Source organism: Vulpes lagopus, chromosome 8, assembly GCF_018345385.1.
Source record: "Vulpes lagopus strain Blue_001 chromosome 8, ASM1834538v1, whole genome shotgun sequence".
Lineage (NCBI taxonomy): Eukaryota > Metazoa > Chordata > Mammalia > Carnivora > Canidae > Vulpes > Vulpes lagopus.
This window is the reverse complement of record NC_054831.1, coordinates 77941181-77961684: the sequence shown is the minus strand read 5'-3', so window position 1 is coordinate 77961684 and position 20504 is coordinate 77941181. Positions and strand designations below refer to the sequence as shown.

Below are 20504 nucleotides of genomic sequence, written 5' to 3'. Positions count from 1 at the left end.
AAAAAAGAAAAATGGGCAGAAGCTTCACCCATTTCCCTTCATGTATTTGGTGAAGGGGATCAAGAGGTCCAGGCTTCCAGTTACAGAATGAATAAATCATGGGGATGAAAGATACAGCAAGGGGAATATAGTTGATGGTATAGCAAGGGAAATATAATCGATAACAGTGTTCTATGGGCACAGGCGGCAGCCCCACTTGCGGGGAGCACAGCCAAGATAGAAGCTGAGTCACTGTGTCGGACACCTGAAACTAACGAAACACTGTGTGTCAACCGTACATCAATTAAAAAAAAAAAGTGAGAAGAAGCTCCAAGAGACATTTTTCCAAAGAGCATAAACGGGTCCTGCTCCACATCACTCATCATGAGGGAAATGACAATCAGAACCCCGAGGAGGCATCACGTTACACCTGTGGAATGGCTCTCCTCGGACAGACAAGGGATAACCTGGGATGCTGGCAAGGATGCGGAGAGCAGAGAACCCTCCTGCGCGGCTGGGGGAACTGCCACTCAGTGTGGCCCCCTCGGAAAATAGTACGGAGGGTCCTCGTAAGATTAAAACGAGAACTACCCCAGGATCCAGCAATTCTGTGACTGCGTGTCTACCCAAAGGAAGCAAAGACACTCGTCGAAGAGATATGTGCACCCCCTATGTTCACAGCAGCATGATCTACAACAGCCAAGAGGTGGAAACGACCTAAATATTCATTGAGTGTGTGTGTGTGTATACATTCTTTAGCCACAAGAAAATCCTGCCATTTGCAGCAATATGGACCGGCCCTGGAGCCACTATGTTAAGTGAAATAAGTCAGATAGAGAAAGGCAAATACTGTACGATCTTACTTACACGTGGAATCAAAAAAACATAAACAAAAAAACCCACAGAAAACATTTTAAAAAGGGATGGGATATGCAGCAGTTGCTAGCGGCAGCAGATTGGGGGGTAAGGGAAATGGGTGAAGGTGGAAAGGTTATAAGAAGGCGCAGCATGAGGACGCCAGCTAACACTGCTGCGTGGCATATTTCAAGGTTCTAAGATGATAAATCCTAGAGCTCTCATCACAAGGAAAAGACATTTTTTTCTCTTTGTTCTTTTTTGTATCTCTATGAGATGACGGATGTTCACCTAACCTGCTGTATGGCTTCACACGTACGTGAGTCAACTCATGATGTTATATAATGTTTGTCCTTTTCCGATTGACTTCTTTGACTCAGCATAATACCCTCCAGGTCCCTCCACGTTGAAGCAAATGAGTGAAAATATCAGTGAGGATGACAAAACATGAGAGATACCTAACTCTGGGAAATGAACAAGGGGTAGTGGAAGGGGAGGTGGGCGGGGGGTTGGGGTGACTGGGTGATGGGCAATGAGGGGGGCACTTGGCGGGATGAGCACTGGGTGTTATGCTATATATTGGCAAATTGAACTCCAATTTAAAAAAGTTTTTTTAAAAACTTATGATGCTATGCACCTTACACATATGCAGGGTTGTGGGTTCATTCTATCTCAACAAAATTGGAAAGAAGAAAAAAGGAAATCCTGGGACATGCTGCACGTGGACAAACCTGGAGGACATGATGCTGAGGGGAAGGTAAGCCAGTCACAAGGGGACAAATAGTGCAGGACTCCAGTTACGTGAGGCCTCTGAAGCCATCAATCCCAGAGAAGCGGATGGTGGAATGTTGGCTTCCAGGAAGGGAGGAAGTGGGGGATTGCTGTTCAGTGGGTACAAAGCTTCAGTTACTCAAGACAAAAAGGTTCTGGAGATGGGCTGACGTGGTGCTTACATTTCACAAGGTTCTGTCCCCTTAAAAAATCTTATAAAAGGGGTAAAAAAAAAAATAAGAGAAACATAAAAGTGTCGCTGGGGACAGACACAGTGCAAGCTGGGCCTAGGACGTGCTGAGGCAGAGCTTTACCTTGCTCGGCCCACTGCGTGCACCTGCACAGCCGGGATGGGAGGCAGGAGCAAAGTCCCAGGCCAGCAATCACCAGAGCACCCCTCGCTCCGCAGTGAGACCAGAAACAAGGCTCACACGTGCAGCTCCAAGCATAGGACCAGCACCAACTCAGAGACGGGGAGACAGGCACTACAGCATTCCTCTCTCGAGGGCATCTATGAAAGCACAGATAATAACTTCCTTCCAGAGCCTTCAGTCTGCCCATGAACGCTCACTGAGACCTCGCCGGGCACAGGTGTTAGCACAGGACTATACAGGTGAACAACTGCCCAGGGCTGCTCGGGGTCAAAGCTGCGCCCACCGTTGCTGCGTGCAGAGGGACGGTGCGGTCCAGCCACACAGCAGAACGACATTCATCCAGAAAAAGGAATGAAGGCCTGACCCACGCTACGGACAACAGGGATGAGCCTCCAGCACAGGGCGCGAAGCCCAAGAAGCCAAACTCAAGCAGCCTCACTCTCACGTTATGTGTTTCCACGTGTTTCCATAAACAAGGCTGTAGAAACAGAAAGCAGGCTAGTGGCTGCCAGCGCCTGGGGAACGAAAGAACGGAGCAGCAGTCAGTGGGCACCTTATGGGGTTCCCTTTACGGGGTGACGATAATGCTCTGGAATTAAGACGATGACCACGGTTGCGCGGCGTTGTGACTACACCAAAAATCACTGATGTGCACACTTTAAAGGGATGAGTTTTACAGTGTGTGTACGGGAACTCAATTTTTTCTTTCAAAGATCAGCAAGAGGGGGAGACGCACAGATGCAAATGTGAGTCAAGTCTAAGGGCATCAGGGGCTTAGGGGGTCAAGACAGGGTCTGACCGTGGTGGCCTGAGGAAGCCACAGGTGAGCTGACAGCTGGAGGAGGAAGGGGTACCTTGGGGCAGAGGACTGGAAAGAGCCCATGCATGAGGGGATCACAGGTGCAACGGCCCAAACCAGGACCAAAGGGCCTGTGTCTCTTTCCTCTGAGGCAATGAGGCAAATGATGTCGGCTGAGGCCCATGCAATCTGTTCAGTCCTTATAGACATCACAACTCAAGCTTTATGGGTCTATTCTGACCGCCTCTTAGCAGGTTCTCAATCATGTACAACACAGGCCAGTAGGAAGCCACAGACCATTCCCACCAATCAGAAGAGCAATATATCAGAACTTCAGAAGGAAGGTAAAATCCAAAAGTTCCAGGCAAAAGCAACAGCCAGTACAGTAGACAGAAAGAAGCTCTGAATTCAGCTGCGAAAGCTACGTGTCAGGTGGGAATAAAAGTATCAAGTCAAAGTTAAAACAGGCAGACAAGCTACCACGAGGATATTACACAGGCTTGAGAATCAGCATTGAAAGTCTTCAAGCAAAACAGCTGCCGTCACCATGGAATCAAACCCTGAAAACAGGGTGTTAAGTATTCAGGTATCTGGAAACGTGCCTCTTCTCACTCACAAGGTCGGGCGAGCTCCTTCCAGGTGCCTGTGTGATACACGTGTGTGATACGCGGCCGGGTTTCTCCAAGTCGGCGCCCATCCATCCCTCAGCCCTTGTCTCCTACCCGCAATGCTCATTTGAGGATTAGACTCAGAGCCTTAGTCTCCAGAAGGTCACGGTGGGCTCAGCTGCACCCAGGTTGCCCTCACTTCGAGAGCCCACCAGACCCTGAAACTCAAAGGAAGGAACCCATAAAGCACCGGACCTTCCTACTAAATCAGTGTTCAGATGTCTACGAGGCTTCTCTACAAACATCATGAACGATGATCGCTTGCAAATCAAAAGGCCTTGCGATGTGGGCCGCCTCGACATCTGCATGCAGGGAGCTTACCATCCGGGGGCATCAAGGCCTTGTTGTTCTGTGTGCACCACCCCACAGGGTGCAGATCTGCTATCACTACATCACACCAGAAGTCAGGCCCGGCGGTCCTCGCCATAACCACAGTAGCGCAGGAGCAGCAGCTGCCCGCAGGTGGTGATGACGGTGGCCACCCAGTACGTGTCTGGGTTGTTCTTATTGGCCACTTCCAGTTTCATCCCCGGCTGGAAGTTGCTCTGAAGGCTGATTTCAACCTTTGGGAAAGAGAAAGTATGGGGAAAATGTTATTATATCAGACAACACCCAGAGGATCACGAGAACTATTAAAAATACAGCACTTAAACATGGTATTCCTCTTGCCCTAGAAACACAATGTGAGCCACCGACCAGACGTGAGGTTTACTAGGAGACACATTAAAAATTAGCAAGATAGGGATGCCTGGGTGGCTCAAGGGTTGAGCGTCTGCTTTTGGCTCAGGTTGTGACCCCAAGGTCCTGGGATCGAGTCCCACATCGGGCTCCCCTTGGGGAGCCTGCTTCTCCCTCTGCCTGTGTTTCTGCCTCTGCCTCTCTTACTCTGCGTCTTTCATGAATAAATAAATAAAATCTTTATTAAAAAATTAGTGAGCTAAAACAGATGAAATTAGTTTTAATAATGTATTTTGTTTAACCTGATATATCCCAAATATTGTCATTGCAAGATGTAATCAACATGAAAAATACTGAGTTGTTTTACACTGTTGTTTCCCATTGAAACCTGCAAAACCTGGCACACATTCCACATGTAGACACGCATCCCCATTTGGACAGCACACTTTTCAAGTGCTCAGTAGCTCCACGTGGCTAGTGGCCACTGTGCAAATAGCACAGCCATAGAGATTAGATTTCCTATTTTTTTTAAATTAATGGTTATAGTCTATTAATATTTGCCAGCCCTCCCCTGAAAAGAAAGCTTTGCAGCCTAGTGAGCCGTAACATCGAAAGCTCACCCGACATCCATGAGGAGCTGCTGCTTAAGAGATGATGGAATGATACACAGCTCATCCATGGGTCTACAATACTTTTCCTTTAAACCTGGCACACGGGCCTAGGGAAATGGTGCACCCAGAAGGACACGACACTGTGGCTGAAGGGAGTTGGGAGGGACGCCCTGGGGGGCTCAGTGGTTGAACATCTGCCTTCAGCTCAGGTCATGATCCCGGGGTCCTGGGATTGAGTCCCGCATCAGACTCCCTGCATGGAGCCTGCTTCTCCCTCTGCCTGTGTGTCTGCCTCTCTCTCTCTCTCTCTCTCTCATGAATAAATAAATAAAATCTTAAAAAAGAAAGAAAGGAAAGTGGGAGAAGTAACTGGATCAAACAGAACAGAGAAGCTCCACATGGAGAGAGACTGATAACTTGCAGGTACAGAAAGGAAGGAAAAATTTATGGATCAGCATCTCCTTCCTAAACCACCTCAAGGGATCCAGCCAAGTCATCCCAGCATCGTAAGAGGCAAGAGAGCCAAAAGCAAGAACATGCTGTAGAAGTACGCCAGTTTGCTTACCATCCTTGGACTAAATCTTTGCCTTGGATAGCACAGTGGGGGGAAAAGAAATGTTTCTCAGAATTAAATTTTCATTTCCAGTAAAGCAACAGTAATGCCTCAGAACTTGGGTCCTGGAAATTCAGTCTTTCCCTGGCTAATGATATATTACCAAAGTCTCATACATAAGCAAAAATCTGATAAAAGCTCAATCTTTTATTTTCTGGGACTCGCCCTTGGCTGGGCACACCATGGGCATCGTTCAAAGAAATATTACCGATGAAAATGATTTCCTGGTTTGATCCAAAAGTGCCCTGAATATTTATAGCTATTTCCTCTAATTTCACTCATCCGCCCACAAAGTTGGCTATAAGACTTTTAGGTGTCTTTTTGAAATAAAAATATCAACTCAAAATGGAAATATACAGCCATTACTCCTCCTAGATGACATTATTCATCACACGTATTTGCCTAGTTTGCTGGCTCTTGATTCACATCACTCTTACCCGTTTCAGGCTGTGTACCCTTTGTAGGGCCATTTCTGTGTACTTTGTAGAGCCATGTCTGTCTACCGTGCAGGCCCACATCTGTGCATTCTGACCCTTTAGGATGCAGAACAAGGGTAAGGTGCACACTGTAGCCCACACACGGAGCCCCACCGAGGGCCCAGCACCCGTTACCAGAAGAGATCAAGCGTAAGGACAAGGCCCATCTTTCCCGCAGCGATCTGCAGAAAGCAAGTCGATGTCCACCTCTCTTCTTGATGTCTAAGAAATCCTGCCTCAATTTCCCTTTTCTCTCCAAAGCTTCAGCATCTTCCTGCAGATGCCCCACCCGCCCCACCAAATGCAGACCAAAAAGACATGGGTGTGTTACGTACATGTTTGAAGGAGGTGTGAGGAGCTGCACTGGCACCTGTTTCTTCCAGATATTCTCCCCAGTTAAAGCCAATTTCCTCCAGGCTTGAACCTTCTTCTGCCAAAGACAAAACAAAACAAAATAAAACACCAGAAGAATATCAACACTGGAGTGAAGAACGGAAAGGTGCTGGCCTTCCACAAAGGGCAGGAAATCCTTCATGCAAGAAACACGTGAATCTGATGGTGCAGGAGGATCCTGCTGAGGATGAGGCTGCCGACGGTCAGCTTCGGCGAGCTCATGGCAGAGTGCTGACCCTGGAAAGGGAAACGGATGAAATCCTGCCTGCACGACCCTGGCAAAATCGAGGTTAGTAAAACCAAGAGCTCTCAGGCAACTGGAATGAGACTGGTCTCGGGGCCTTCCTGCCACCCATGAGAGTACTTGTTGGGAATTGGCCACTGTCCCCGCGGCCACTCCCATCTTCGGGGAGGTGGGAAGACCAGGTAACAGAAGCCACTGAGTTTTGGGGAGACACCAGGACGTGCACGCAGCATGAGCATCTGACCACTCCTTACATACTCTGACTCGAGACAATAAAGTAACAGCACAGACTGCGAGTATCATGAGGCACTTTGGGAAGCAATGACTCTGATGTTATTCCAAGGGGAAAAAAAAAAAGAAAGAAAAAAAGAAAACTATTTGAGGTCCAGAAGGATTGCTCAAGTACGGGAAGGTCATAACCTAGCAACTTAGTGACATAAACCAACAAGCTGCCCATCAAGCAATTCTCAAAACATGTAAGACTCTGTGTAGGAGACAAATCTGTATAGTCAGAAAGCACCAAGCAACTCATCTGATGGCACGGACAACACTATTACATCCTAGTGTCCAGGAGAAAGAGCTAATGACCTGGAAACGTTATCTTAACCTATCTGCAAATCAGTCCTAAAGAGAAAACAGAGCCCCGGAGGGCCACCCACACAGGAGGGGAGGTAGGAGCTTCAAAGTCTCTCTTCTCTTTTCTTGCAATGATGCTCAGCGGATGCTGATGTTCAGCCAGTGGATCTTCTCTAAGCAACAACCTATGTCACTGGCCAAGAACAGATGCTGCTCTCAGGCACGGTATTAGTGGAGGAGCGGTGTATCCCGTGGCAGGTGAGCCAGGGTAATCGGCAACAGGAGGCTCTCAGGAAGCAGTGTTCTTGCAAGCGATCATTACCCTTCTTCCACGAAAGATTTCTCCAATTTTAAGTAAGAAAAATAATTTTCTTGCGATGCTCTGTACAGTCTCAGTGATGCACAGAAGATCCTTTTTTGGGTAAAGCTAGAAGATGCTAGGTTAAAAGCAGTTACCCCACACTTTGGCTTCTACATCAAAAGTTGCTGAGAACTGCCTCCTCAAATTCTACCTCCATGAGGTGGCTTGTAATTAAATGCGCAAGAAAAATAAAAGCTACCTGAAGAGAAAACCTCTTCCTTGTTTTTTCCCCCCAACATTTTACCTTACCCAAGGATTTACGTCCTTCTGTCGGAAACAGGGTCCCTGGAAAAAAGTCAGCGGGTCCTGCAGCCGCCAGCTAACAAGAGACACTGCTGAGGCACAGTGGGGCCAACCCGCAGGGGAAGCAGTCACATTCTGGAAAATACTCCTGGGTGTTGCCCTGCGGCTTGATCCCTAATTCTTTTCCCCAAAAGGCTGCAGGTACCAATTGCCAAGTTTGCTTTCTGATGCACTGGCCAGATGCATCCCTGCACACTTCTTATTTGCTCAGGGTGCCTGGCACGGTGTCTGCTGGCAGCTAACTTGGCACAAGGGAAGTCTGTAATTTCTCGACATCCTACCTGTCCAGCTTTAGCCCAAGCCCACACCACCCACAGGCCTGCCCACCCCAGCTAGGGTCACACACTTCCAGCCCCACAGACCCACCACGAGGTCACAGCAGTGTCCTAAGAGCTACATCATCACCAGGGTGTCAGGTCCCTGCTAACTGCTTTATGTGCATCATCCTGTTCCATCCTTCCAAGAACCCTGACAGATGGTTACCACCATCCCCGATTCACAGAAGAGATGACAGAGCTCAGAAAGGCTAGGGGGTCACCAGGATCATGCAACTCTCCTGCCATAGAGGCAGGGATCCAACTCAGGCTGCCCGGTGTCAAGCTGGAACTCTCCCAAGACACCTTTCCATGTCACCCTTCTGCCTGCATCACACATGGGGCACATCTGCACCACCAGCACTATCACTGGTTCCTCTTCTGGAGAATCCAAGGCAGGCTCCAGGGCCAGCTTCTCTGACTTCTGTGCTGGAGAGCACCAGAGCAATCCAGAGCCAAGCCAGGTGGCAGGAAGATGCGGAAAGGCAAGAGGCAGTGGCCACGCTCGGAGAGAACGGAGGGCGCAGAGCCCCCGGAGCCTTCTGCAGGAGGACACAACCAGGGCGACAAAACGGGCACAAGACTTGGTCCTGGGCCTTTGGAGGCAGACGCTCCTGGGAGAGCCTCTGGGTGGATTAAAAGCTCCCAGAAAATGGAAAGGCTCTCTTAGGGAGTGATCGCTTCCCTGGCATCAGAAACACCTGCCTGGAGACAGAACCGGTGCCTGGGACTAGAAGGCTTTGATGAGCTCCATCACCATCCATGTGGGGGAGACCGTGGCCTAAATATCCCGGCGTCAGCTTCGAGGCTGCGCGTTAAGGTGCTTCACTCTTCAAACTATTCCAATCGAGGCGCCTCACATTCTACACCGATGTTCCCCCTGAATTCTTAATTTGTTATCAACCATGGGTCTCTTCCATCAATGAACAGGCTGTAGATGGCTTTCACACTCCCTTGGGAGTTCATCCAAGTCAGCAAGAGATGGAAAGGTCCCCCCGTGACTCCCTAGCGAGAGTCTGTGGCTCACGGCTGCAGGCAGCTGTTACAGGCTCTACAGTCCATAGAAAATACTGAAAAGTCGGCCCTGGAATGGGACCTTAAAAATTAAAGCTTGTATGCCCAGCGCTGGTAGCCTGAACAATAAAATCATACACAAAACTGAGGGTCCCCTACCCTCAGGCCTTTGCCAACCTGTAACTCATGGCACGTCCGCCAAGCACGTGTGCCCTGAACAGCCCATTCTCTAAAGACGTTTCAATGAGCAATAGATAAACACACACACTGTTTATGAGTGGAGGTCTCATAAACCCAGAGCAAATATTTACAGCTGATTCATAAACCTCTTAAACCCATAAACATTTTATCAGGGAAACTCTGACAACCTCCCTCCTCTGCCAAGGCACCGGTCGGAAGCGTTTTTCCCCATGATGTAATGAAAGCAGGCCATGAAACGCGACCAAGAAAATTTCACATTTTAAAAGAAAACAGGCGTGCTCATTAGCGGCCATCCAGTTGTGGAAAACAGGAGGCTATTTAGGCGACCGGCGTATTTGCTAACAACAGAAAAAGAACACTAAACGTGGAGTGTGGACAAGCGACTGGACAGTGTAGAGCGGAAAATGGCTCACACACTTTTCTTTTTTTTTTTTTTTTTTTGATTAATCAAATCTTGGGTTCTGATTTTACAGTCTGAGATCAGGCTAACTTTGCAAAGCTGAAGGTTAAGAATCCATGGCCAACACCCGGTAAAAGAAGGGAAAGTCTGCAGTTCAGAGCCAATGAAATATCCCACAACACCTTCCAGTGTGCTCAAGATCCCTCACGCAAACAGGAAAAGAAAGGAAGGCATTACATCTTGCTGATTTTCATTGCTGATAGTCCATTCCTAGGATCACAAGGTTTAAAAAGCAGTTCCACTAAGTATATGAAACGGACAGAGTCACTCCAAGGGCTGGGTTCACGGCTGCAGGGCTTCCCCCAGGGAAGGGCGGACAGTCACCCGCACTCAGATGACCCAGGCAGCCACAGAGATTTTCCAAAAAAAAAAAAAAAAGAAAGAAAACACATAAAAATCACCCAGTCACCCAGCTGGGGGGAGAAGAGGGGCAAGAACTATCCTAAAGAGAGGGTTTTTTGGGCCCTTTTGTTCATTTTGTTTTGTTTTTAACAGAGAACTCTGTGGAATCACACAGAACCAGTTCCCAGCATCAAGATCAAGAGATTTGAATTTTTCTAACAAGAATGTTGACTCCAGGTGCCCGGGTGGCTAAATCAGTTAAGCATCTGTCTTCTGCTCAGGTCATGATCGCAGGGTCCTGGGATCGAGCCCTGTGTTGTCAGGCTCCCTGCTCAGCAGGGCATCCATCTGCTTCTCCCTCTCCCTCTGCCTGCCTCTCCCCCTGATTGTTCTCTCTCTCTGTCAAATAAATAAATAAAATATTTAAATTTTTATTTGACACAGAGAGAGAGATAGTAAGAGCGGGCTTAGGTGCAGAGAGAGAGAGACAGAGAAAAGCAGACTGGGAAAGGAGACAATTAATCGACTGAGCCACCCAGGTGCCCTAAAAAAAAAATATATGTACATGTATACATATACATATAAATATATATATATATATGTACTTTCAGAACAGAAAAGCCTATGGGACTCCAGTTAATATATCCCTAACACAAAAAAAAAAAACCAAAAACAAAAAATTAAGCCCATGTTCCCAGCATAATTCTCTTTACTCAGAGGCCTGCCCGGTCTAAATGTGCAACAGCACTTTATCTACAGACCTCATCAGGAAATTACATTTAGCCAGCCTGGAAAAATAATGTCAAGGAGTCTATTTATCACCATGTCAGCACACTGTTTTGCTTGCTCTTATCACAGCAACTGGAGAAGCCCAGAGTTCCAGAAAGCCAGTTCTGGTCCACTGCCTTCTGTGCGCCCAGTGACAAGGCTGTCCGCTCTGTACGCCAGCCGGGCCGCCCGTTGGTTGACCTGCATGCATCCCGGCGACGGCCTAGGCGCTCCTGGGAGGATGAGTCACTTTATGCTGTGCCTATTTCATGTACAGGACTGAGGTGCCAAACTATCACCTGACTTAGGAAAAGAGGCAAAACGGGAAATATGAAAGCTGTGGATGAGATTCAGAGCTCACCGTCTCACGGTGAAGTTCTTCGTCTCAGAGGGATGGGTCATCTGTGCAAGCAGTCACAGTGGCACGGGTTAGGGTGTGGGAGCACTAAATTGAAACACCCAGGGGCAGGGGGTGTGGGGAGTACCCATCTCTGGGCAGAGAAGAGCCAGAGGCACCTAAATGTCGTCGCTTGTCGGGGAGCAAGAGGCATGTGTCACATCACACGTGGGGACAGGGGACCGCAGACCAGCAGAGGAAAGGACAAGAAAGCAGCTGGGCTATGCGGGCGTCCCAGAAAGTATGTGTGTGCACGTGCGTGTGCGTGCATGGAGGGGCGTGCTCACGCACACACTGGTGCCAAGGGTGACATCCCCCTGCACGGAAGGGCAGGTACGGCCCCATGTGCAGAGCACCAGCTTCCCAGCCCGAAATGAAATCCCGGCTCCAACACAAGAGCCCTGTGATGTCACCAGGTCGTCCACGTCCCGCCTTGGTAACGTGGGGGTGATAAAAGCAGTGATTTCACTGGGTCGTGGAAGGGTAACCCCAAGTCGATGCACATAAAGCACTCAGGAGAGCGCCCGCCACAGAGTTCGAACTCAGGATCACGTACCTACCTGTCCTCAGTCAAGACGGCATTGGCCGGGGAACCCTGAGCGCGCCTTCTCCGGCTCCTCCAGTAGGCGGATGGCACCTGAAAGGCTGGCAGGGGGTCCCACAACCAGACTCCCCTGCCACCGACTCCAGAGCGGAAACTGCTTCATGTACCAACAGCTTGGAGGGGAAAGTAAACTTCCTGACGACTCCTACTGAGGACATTTTAACAGACTCAATGTTTGACGTGCCACTGAGTTTCTGCAAGTCAGCCTTGGTTCTCTACAGAGGTTTACATCCTGCTTTAAATTTATTTATCTTTTGGGGGCACCTGGGGGGCTCAGCAGTTGAGCATCTGCCTTCAGCTCAGAGCATGATCCCGGGGTCCTGGGATCGAGTCCCACATTAGGGTCCCCGTAGGGAGCCTGCTTCTCCCTCTCCCTGTGTCTCTCCCTGTGTCTCTTCCTCTCTCTCTCTCTCTCTGTTTCATGAATAAATAAATAAAACCTTTTTAAAAAATTTATTTCTCTTTTAGGACTCGCTCTTTGTAGCACCATCTAAAAGTCTCCTCCACACAGAGGTGCTCGTGGAAATTCCAAGGAGAAAAGACAGATCAGGGGAAAAAAGCTCTGAGGCCGATATCTGAACATGTTAAGATAACTTAGAGCACCCTACAACTACCCTTTCTAGTAAAGACCTTAGCGTCCTGAATGATGCAGGCCACCCATCGCACCCGAGCAAGGAAGCCACCATGAAGTACATGTGCACAACAGGCCTCCGGGGCAATCTCCTCCTTCCCTATTCATGGAATCACCCGCGAGGAAATGCAGCACAAGTAATTTCCCTGATACCCTATTACCAATGGGTTTCGAAATCTACTTAAGCCAGACAGATATACCACAGCTGCAAGGAAATGAAAAGGCAACACAGGTTTGGTCTTTCAACAGTTTTGAAGACACACCTTTGACAATGAGGCAGTAGCAGACATCAGAGGTGCCTTCAGCAAAGACACAGGGAAAGCCCAGAGAACCAAAAGTTGGAAAAGTAACCTCGCGCAGCAAATGGAAGATAGGCTTTTTTTTTTTTAAAGCACTTAAAAACATAGAATTGGGGTGAACCTTCAGCCTATGGGGCTGAGTTTCCTTGCAAGAGAATCTCCATACTTCCCCAAGCAGACAATGACTCGACTCTGCTTCTAGAAGTTTCCTCATTCCGGTTCACGTACGGAAAAAGTCCCCAGGGGCTGGGTGGAGAAAACCAGGATGATTCTGAAGCAGAGACTAACATCATGGAACATATTTAGACAATAATTGCAGGGCTTTCCAGACTTTTTTTGCAGCTAAAGATATAATTTGAGATACTTAATGCAGGAAATTGAATGCTATGAAGCCATCTGTATTGCTGCCACTGACGGCACTCATCAGAATATGAAGACGAGCATCGTGACTTCTCTGGACAAACATTCAATCTCCCACTGAGTTAAGGATCAACCTGTTTTACGTGAATTCACCATAGCAAATGTTCATGATCCAGACAGCTAAGCTGTCCCTATTTAATTTGCTGTTATGCAAATAGAGCAATTCTTTTTTTTTTTTAAAGAAAGTATCTTTTTAAAACAGACTTTAGTGTATTTAGAAAAAGATATATGTACAAATTTGTTGATTAAATATTAAAATTCAATCAAAAGCTGGTTAGGTTTTAGATTCCTTAAAGGGAGGAAAAACTTGACCACATATTCACATGACCTAACTTTCTTTCCCATTAGGCACCTCTCGGAAAGACGGGCTCCAGGTTCCGGAGAGGAGAGAAGGAGGTGGCATCCGTGCTTGGGCAGGTCCCGCTCTCTCTCCTGTCCCTCTCGGGCACATGGGAGACGAGTCTGATTTTCCCACCTCCCTTGCAGCGGTGCAGACACGAGACTGGTTCTGGTCAAGAGGTTCTGAGCAAGTCACAGCTTTGTCTTCTGAGCTGGAGCATGACACTGCTGACTCGGGACACTCCAGCTCTGCTCATTCCAAAACAAAAAGCACTGCACGCACATGGTGTAAAAGGACTCAGTAGAAAGAACACCAGCTTACTCACCTGAACTAGCACGAGTGACACATATACGTTTATCGTGTGAACCGCTGAGATTCTCCAGTGACCTGCTACTTCATCATAACCCACCCCTCTCCGTCTAGTACAGGAAACACTGATTTTTGAGCCAAACTTGGCGCAACTTTCAAGCTGCTAGAGGCTTAGGAATAGGACAGCAAATCCCAGGAACAGGCAGCGTGGGAGATCTAGAAATGTCTGCCCCATTGTTGCCTGAATATGTTCGGGAAGATGGCCAGTCACTACATCAAAACGTCAGAGATCCAGAAAGCAAAGTCCCACCTGAATCGAGACCTCCATTCCCGCTTGCTGAGCTCTGCTGTTTCTCCAAGGGTGAAGAGGAAGGGTCCTGCATGCTAGAAACTGATAAACTGCTCTCCATGCCTGGTGAGTAAGGATCCTCTTCTCTTAGTGCATCCTGCAGGAAGAATTACCTAAGGGCAACCAACAAAGAAAAAAAATCAGAGCACTTTGATTTTGTTTAACCTCCCCCCTGCCCCAATAACAGCATCCTCTCCAAGCTGCTACCTGCATTCTGACATGCAGGATGCAGCATCATGTTGATAACAGAAAATGCCCACCGCAGGTAAGACGTCTTGCATGTCCCAAGCAACGTGTTACCAGACCCAAAGTACCAACATTTGCCAGAGCACTTTTTGACCAACTAGACTTTTCCTATAATAGGTTGGCTGTTCCTCACTTGCATTCTGATACGACAGGTGGAGAAACAGGTAAAATTACAGGCGCTTCTCATAGAACCTGCAATTTAGCTCATTTACGTTCCAGCCACGCCACTCCCCAGGGTCGGCCATGGACGGCTCGGGTGGCCAGACACGGCCGTGCGGGGCTTTTAAATCTTTCACTCATTCAGGGCCTGCTCTTATTACATGCGTAGATGAGAAGTTTAAATCAGTAAAAGCGCAAGGAGGGATGAAAAAAAGGACAGTGCCTCCACACCTAAATATATTTTGTGACTCAGATACAATAGAATACCTTTCAAGAATATCACTCTGTTTTCGGCCACTGCGCACACACGCGCACATGTGCACACCGCTTCGGGTGCTTCCCGGGAAAACGATTCTGCGGCCCGGTCAAAATTAAAGGTTCATAAAAGGATGTTAGTCATCTGTGCCATGGCAGCAAAAAGGCAGAAAACTCTCAGAGGAGGAGACGGGAAAGGTACCAGGTACGCAGCACGGAAACTTAATCCAGCACGTATTTATTATCCACCTGTTCATATAAAATACTATGCCTGTCCCCACTGGGCAGGGGCCGGGGGTAGGATATGAAGCCATTTCTCAATCAAAATACAAAAAAAGAAAATAACTACTTTAGAATAGGAACCATGGAAATGTGTCTGGATTGGTTCTTCCCTCCACAACCTCCGCATCCCGCTAGCACGAAGGTAAGGACCATGACCTCTGCATCCCGCTAGGATGAGGGGAAGGACCATGACCTCCGCATCCCGCTAGCATGAAAGTACCACGACCTCTGCATCTCACTAGCACGAAGGTAAGGACCATGACCTCCACATCCCTCTAGCACAAAGGTAAGTACCACGACCTCTGCATCCCACTAGCACGAAGGTAAGGACCACGACCTCTGAATCTCGTTAGCATGAAGGTAAGTACATAAATAAGCAAATGAAACAACAAATTATAAGGTGGACGTTAAACAACTGGGAGATTGTCTTTACACATTCCACAGTCTCTGAGCACAGGTGCTTACCATATTTTCTGAAGCAAAAATGAGGGTGTATGGTCTGAGGAGCAGGAGTCAGGACCAGTGATAACAATTTAAATCAGGGCTGTCCCAGAAAATATGAAAGCCCTGGTTAAAAGGCTAAAATGGTTTCTTTTGGTTTGTTTAAAAATCGCATCGAGGACAGGTAAACACCACCTGCCCACCGGAGGGGAGTCTTAACCCCACCCTCCAAGAGAGTCTAAGAGAGACAGTGCAAGAAAATAGGGTGCACCCAGAAACGACTTAAACCTAAATAGAAACTGGGTGTGTTTTTCTTTAGTTTTGTTGTTGTTGTTGTTGTTGTTGTTGTTGTTGTTGTTTTTTAATGAAGCATTAAGGAGCCCGTTTAACAGACGGGTTCCAGGATGATTCAGAATGGAGGGCATTGGCAACCCCAGCACTTCCATATTGAGGCTGGCTAATTTTACCCCACCAACATCGGTTTGCAAAAATAACCCACATGATGATAGGCACAACCCAAAGAGCCCTCCTTTCCAACTCGTTACAACACAGACGCTCGAATTTGTGGGGAGCCGTGGTTCTAGAGATCTCCTCCCCATGGGGCTGCCCGCAGCAGGCCAGACGGTAGAGGGACAGGCCGCCAGGGCCCCACACAAGCTCCCGTGCCCCACGCCTGGATTTTACAGCGGGTGGCTGTACTCGGCAGCCTGTCTCCAGAGCCGCTGGCAGAGAGGGGCCACTGCCGATGCGATCTGCAGAGAATCCACCTGTTGACAAGCCAGTGTGCCGGTCCCACCTGACGCCCCACGGCCAATAAGTGCCCACTGCCAGAACACGCGCGGGGAGCATGCAAGGTAACACACACACACCCGCCGCAACGACGGAAGGGTGGGCACAAGCAGATCACTTGATCGCCCAGACTGGGACACAACGCCCAGCGACCCCAGGGGGCAGCCAGAGCGGGAGGCGGCACATGCTGGAGAACACAGACGTCCCCTGGAGTCTAACAGGGAGACCACAATGGCTGCGAGGGCAGAAGGACAAGCCCTGAAGGAGCCAGTTAGGAGGTGGGACACTCGGAGCACACAGTGTGGCCCAGGCCACCCGCACAAAGGGCGTCCCCACTGACTCCTTACAAGCTGCTCAACGACAAGCAGCAATAGATGGAAAGCAGAGGCCAGCAACGTGCAGGAGCTATAAGCGCACACAGGGTAGTCGGGCCAGACCTGAGAAGGTGCTAGCAAAGCCCCAAGGGCAGGAGGACAGTTTGCCAAAGTGAGCACCCCCACCCTGCATTCCACTCTGCAGGCAGGAGCAGACACCGCAGAACAGGGTGCACACGACCCAGGAGCCCCCCGGTGTTAACAAAGCGTGATCTCTTCACAGCTTAGAGGCAGGTTTCTAGAATAAATCACTTTCCAGGGGATGCCTGGGTGGCTCAGCAGTTGAACATCTGCCTTCAGCTCAGGTCATGATCCTGGAGTCCCGAGATTGAGTCCTGCATCGGGCTCCCTACACAGAGCCTGCTTCTCCCTCTGGCTGTAGGAGGACAGAGCTTCCCTCTATTTCTGCCCACCCCCCCTCCTCTGGGTCTCTAATGAATAAATAAAATCCTTTAAAAATAAATAATTTCAATTTAAAAGTCACATTGGCTGCCGTATTGGAGCACAGCTCACCCACTGCACAGATAAGCTACAGTTTACTGTATCTGAACTTAGAGCAGGTCCTGAATAGCCATAAATTCTCAGCCCTCTTAAAAGTTTTAATTTAACAACAGTAAGCTAATTAAAAGAGAATACAGAAAATGAACAAGGGGGAGTGGAAGGGGAGGTGGGCGGGGGGATGGGGTGACTGGGTGACGGGCACTGATGGGGGCATTTGATGGGATGAGCACTGGATGTTATACTATATGTTGGCAAATGGAACTCCAATAAAAAATACAAAAAATTAAAAATTAAAAAAATAAAAGAGAACACAGGAATTTTAAAACCTAAAAAATTTCAAAAAGAGACTCAAAGCTGCTCCATAATATTCCACAAATATTTCACAGCAAATGTTCTAATGCAGCAGGTTTTTATAGCACATGCCACATTTTTGTATCAATACAGTTTCAATGAAGAAACAATCTAATAAGCTAAATATGTGCATCACACTAAAATTATTTCCTGTTTTCATTCACCTATAAGTTCAGGAAAATCATTCCAGCTCAAGAATGTAATCAGGCATCAACTTTTTCTAGGAACAAAAAGAAATGTCCATGATTGTAACTATTAAGAAATCAGTCAAGTATCGATGGCTTATAGGACACTTATTAAAGGGGGAAAAGTTTGCTCACATTTTTACGATGTCTTGGGGATTCACGTCTATGCATTTGCCCCTGGCCAGACACTATAAAAAGGTAATCAAGGGTTATAAAGTAACACAGCAATTTAAATACACCAAATCAATCATTTTAAATAGAACTCAAGGGTAACATTATAAATATCAAAAAGAAAGCCACCTCAATGAGTGGCAGGGTTAAACCTTACTCTCTTCAGTAAGGACAAATGACAAGGCTTTGTTTACCCAGAGGACTGCAAAATGTATTTATTTTGGCGAAAGACACAGCACGTTTGCACTTTCCAACAATGCTTTCTTTCTTCCTTCCCATGAAAGGTATACACCTCTATAGAAATCCAGGAAAATAAAATGATAAAGGAACACATTAAAATCACTTGTCATTCTAACACCCCGGGATAATCATTTTTATTTGGATAGCATCTCCTCCTGACAGCTTCTCTGTGGGGTTTGAGCTCATCTAGAATGGAGAATTTTAATTCATGTTTCATTCACCGTTACCCAGAAAGCATTTGCCCCACCATCATTCAAATTCTTTGAAAACACGACTTGGAATGGCTGGATGATTTTTGTTATAATATGAGTAAGGTGGTTTCTTTACCACTGACCTCTTACTGACCATTACGCTGTTTTTTCTTTTTCCCCATCATCAATGGTCCTCGGCCATACATCCCAGCACATCTGTGATGCTTCCTTCACATGGAATCCCAGAGTGACATGAGGGACCAAATGCAGGAACAGATCTAAGCCTCACAATCCACGCTGCTCAAATGCTCTCCGCCTCCCCTGGAGCCTGCCTGGCAGTGAGGACAGTACTTATCTGAATCCAACCTCCTCCAGGGCATCATCCGTGCTTCCTTTCCCCTTTTACAATTCTACATTCAAAAAACAGCATCCTGTCATCATAACTTGCTTTCCTCATGGGATAACCCTGCTCAGGGGCGCCTGGGTGGCTCAATGGTTGAGCATCTGCCTTCGGCTCAGGGCCTGATCCCAGGGTCCCAGGATCGAGTCCCACATCGGGCTCCCTGCAGGGAGCCTGCTTCTCCCCCTGCCTGTGTCTCTGCCTCTCTCTGTGTGTCTCTCATGAATAAATAAGTAAAATCTTTCAAAAATAAAAAGATAACGCTGCTCATATCATTTTCTCTCTGTATTTCATTTAATTTTTAAGAGTGCTCCATATTCTACATCACAAAACCATTGCAAATATCTTTCCCAACTTGCCTTTTAGTGACTCCTTTTCGCAGACTAATTCTTTTTCTTAACTCAGTCAAATTTATCCATTCACTTGATTTTTTCTTAAAAATTGTATTTTCTTTTTTTTTTTTTTCCTTTTTTATTCTATGGAGGGAGGCGTAGAGGGAAAGAATCTTAAGCAGGCTCCACATTCAGCACAGAGCCTGATGCAGGGCTCGACCTCATGACACTGAGATCATGACCTGAGCTGAAATCAAGAGTCGGAGGCTTAACCTACTGAGTCACCCAGGCGCCCCTAAAACTTGTATTTTCAAAAAGTACTCCCCCCACCCCTGAGGCACCAGAAGCCTAACTTCTCTGGGGTTTCAAGGCTTACACTTAACTTTTTAACACAGGGGGAATTTGCTCAACGTTTGCTCAAATATTCTTTGAGGTGCAGCCCCGGGCTGATCCCCTCAACAGGTAATAATCCACTTGTATCCCATTGAGTTTCCACATTCTGTGTTTATCATATATTAAATTCTTACACAAACAAGGCTACGTTTTGGTGTACTAAACCTTCCTTGAATTATGAGAAAATTCAGAGAAATAGAAGTATGACTAGTGTCCATATATTACCCCGTAGCCATTAAATTTGGAGTTATTTAGGGTCGGTTTATAAAGGGACAACCATGGTTTTGCACGGCCTGAAATGCAGTGTCCTATGACTTTAACATCACAAGGCATTTGACCGTGAATGGAATACTGTATATCTGAAAGGCTCACGGGTAGAAATTACTATGCATCAGAGACTGTTCACTGTCCCTTCTCCGCCCCCAACATCCGCTCTCCCCATCGTTTATAGGGAGGAAGAAACCATCCAGGACTGGGATGTGGTCGTGCCAGTGGAAGTGTACAGAGTGTGTTCAACTACAAGTGGAAGGGGAAGGGCATGCCCTTGCCCTTCACCCTCAGGGCCACCTGGGGTCACACAGATGCAAGCCTCCCAGAGAAGCAAAGCAAAACCGAAAGGGAGCTTGATCTGCTGTCCGCTCCTGCCACCACGTCACAGGGAAGTAAGCTTCATCTCATCTGTATCACTCCCACTTAGGGCCCAAACCCCACCAAACACACCCTCCAAGGACTGTGCTCCCTTTCCATGAGCCTGTGGTTATGATGCTTAGATCGCTCCTGGGGACCTCAGGATGTGCGCTAAGCTTTTATGCAAACACTAATGTAAAATGCCCTCTTTGGTTTCAAAAAACAAAAAGGTCCTAGTTCACATTAATTCTGACCATGCTACTTAGAGCCCAAGGAGGCTGAGGTCCCAAGGGAAATGACAGCAAGGCCGCCTCCACTGTGGCTGGGTGAGCCTAATGGGCTGAACCTGTGATCAAAGGCGTCCTCGTTACCTATAAGGCCATCTGCTGCTTCAGTGATTCTCAAAGCTGAAGGCACA

At 47.7% G+C, this 20504-nt stretch overlaps 1 protein-coding gene across 1 annotated transcript in view; it reads right to left on the bottom strand.

The window, feature by feature from the left end:
- The window catches only part of SFMBT2 (Scm like with four mbt domains 2), a 212536-nt gene that overhangs the window by 179195 nt on the left and 12837 nt on the right, over nucleotides 1-20504 (bottom strand). The window contains 4 exon segments of the mRNA XM_041767770.1: nucleotides 3768-3852; nucleotides 3854-4009; nucleotides 6160-6254; nucleotides 14111-14262. Of these exon segments, the coding sequence (XP_041623704.1) occupies nucleotides 3768-3852; nucleotides 3854-4009; nucleotides 6160-6254; nucleotides 14111-14210 (436 nt within the window). The 5' untranslated portion in view covers nucleotides 14211-14262.